General features: G+C 44.3%; 1 gene segment (V, D, J or C); it reads right to left on the reverse strand.

Annotated features, from left to right (window-relative positions):
* Positions 1 to 358: 358 nt before the first annotated feature.
* LOC117062901 lies at positions 359 to 976 on the reverse strand. The segment is given in 2 exon segments: positions 359 to 696; positions 822 to 976. Coding segments are annotated over 2 exon segments (378 nt in total).
* Positions 977 to 1,385: the final 409 nt, after the last annotated feature.

Genomic DNA, 1,385 nt, shown 5'->3' on the forward strand with positions numbered 1-1,385 from the left:
AACATGAAATTTAGAGATTCATCTCTACATTTCATTTAGACTTCAGTAGTTTACTCTACTTCTCTGTATTAAGACAATTCCTGCTTAGAATATCTATAGTGGCTTCTTCTGTGTTATATGAATTCCAACTGAAGCCATAAACTAGCCTCCTCAGGTGTCATGATTTCTCTTTATTAAATCAGGAGAAGTATTGCTATGTTTGCACAGGTGGTGTTGAGAAAGAGAAAAGAATTAGGGTGCAGTGGTGACTTCATGTTCCCCTCTACCAACACCATCAGAGTGTGGCTGCATCTGAGGAACACTCTCAGCCCATGGAGGCTTTAGGAGGAGCAGCTGAGGCAGCCCAGCCTCACACATCTGCTTCCCTGGGGGTTTATGTTCGGGTATGTAACACTGTGGGAGGGTTACTGTTATACTGTTGACAGTAATAAGTTGCAAAATCTTCAGGCTGCAGGCTGCTGATGGTGAGAGTGAAATCTGTGCCAGATCCACTGCCGCTGAACCTTGATGGGACCCCACTTTGCAAAGTGGATGCCTTATAGATCAGGAGCTTAGGGGCTTTCCCTGGTTTCTGCTGATACCACGCTAACCAGCTGCTAATACCCTGACTGGCTTGGCAAGTGATGGTGACTGTGTCTCCTACAGATGCAGACAGGGAGGAAGGAGACTGGGTCATCTGGATGTCACATCTGGCACCTGAGATTGGAAATATAAACACAAATATTCATACTATTAATCATATTATAGGAGGACTTCCCTGAATAGCCAGGCAGTACTGAGCATACTGGACTGAGTAAACTGCTAGTGTTCTCGTTCCTTACCTGGGAGCCAGAGCAGCAGGAGTCCCAGGAGCTGAGTGGGGACCCTCATGTCCATGTTGTGTCCTGACAGGGTCTGACTCCTGCATGAAGCGTGTCCAACCTATTAATAAATCTTCAGGGCAGGAGGCTGTATTCTGAGAACATGCAAATGAGCTGGGGAGGGGTCAGGCTGAGCACAGCTGCAGGGCTGGCTCATGTCAGTAACTCAGCACCATCTCAGTGTCCCCAGGTGTCCCAGGTAAGACCAGGGTAGCACAAATTTGTCTGCAGAGAATGTGTTTCTACTGGGGACTATTTTGTTATGAAAAACATGTTTTAGGTATTTTTTTGACAATGTTAAGTATTCCTCAGGAGTCGATGGAGCAATGTATTTCATTGGTGTATTGGGAGTATTTAGGAGAATATTCTTGTTTGTAGGAAACACATAGTAAAATGTTAGGTAGTAGAATTCTCAGCTCTTCAAAAGACTCTCATTAGATACCGGTTAGGGAAGAGGGTAATTTGTCCTATACTTGCAACATTTCTGTGAGTTTAACATTGCTCCTTTCTAAAAAAATTAAAAAT

This window comes from Trachypithecus francoisi, unplaced genomic scaffold (genome assembly GCF_009764315.1).
Source record: "Trachypithecus francoisi isolate TF-2019V2 unplaced genomic scaffold, Tfra_2.0 Lachesis_group17, whole genome shotgun sequence".
NCBI classification, from domain to species: Eukaryota; Metazoa; Chordata; class Mammalia; order Primates; family Cercopithecidae; genus Trachypithecus; species Trachypithecus francoisi.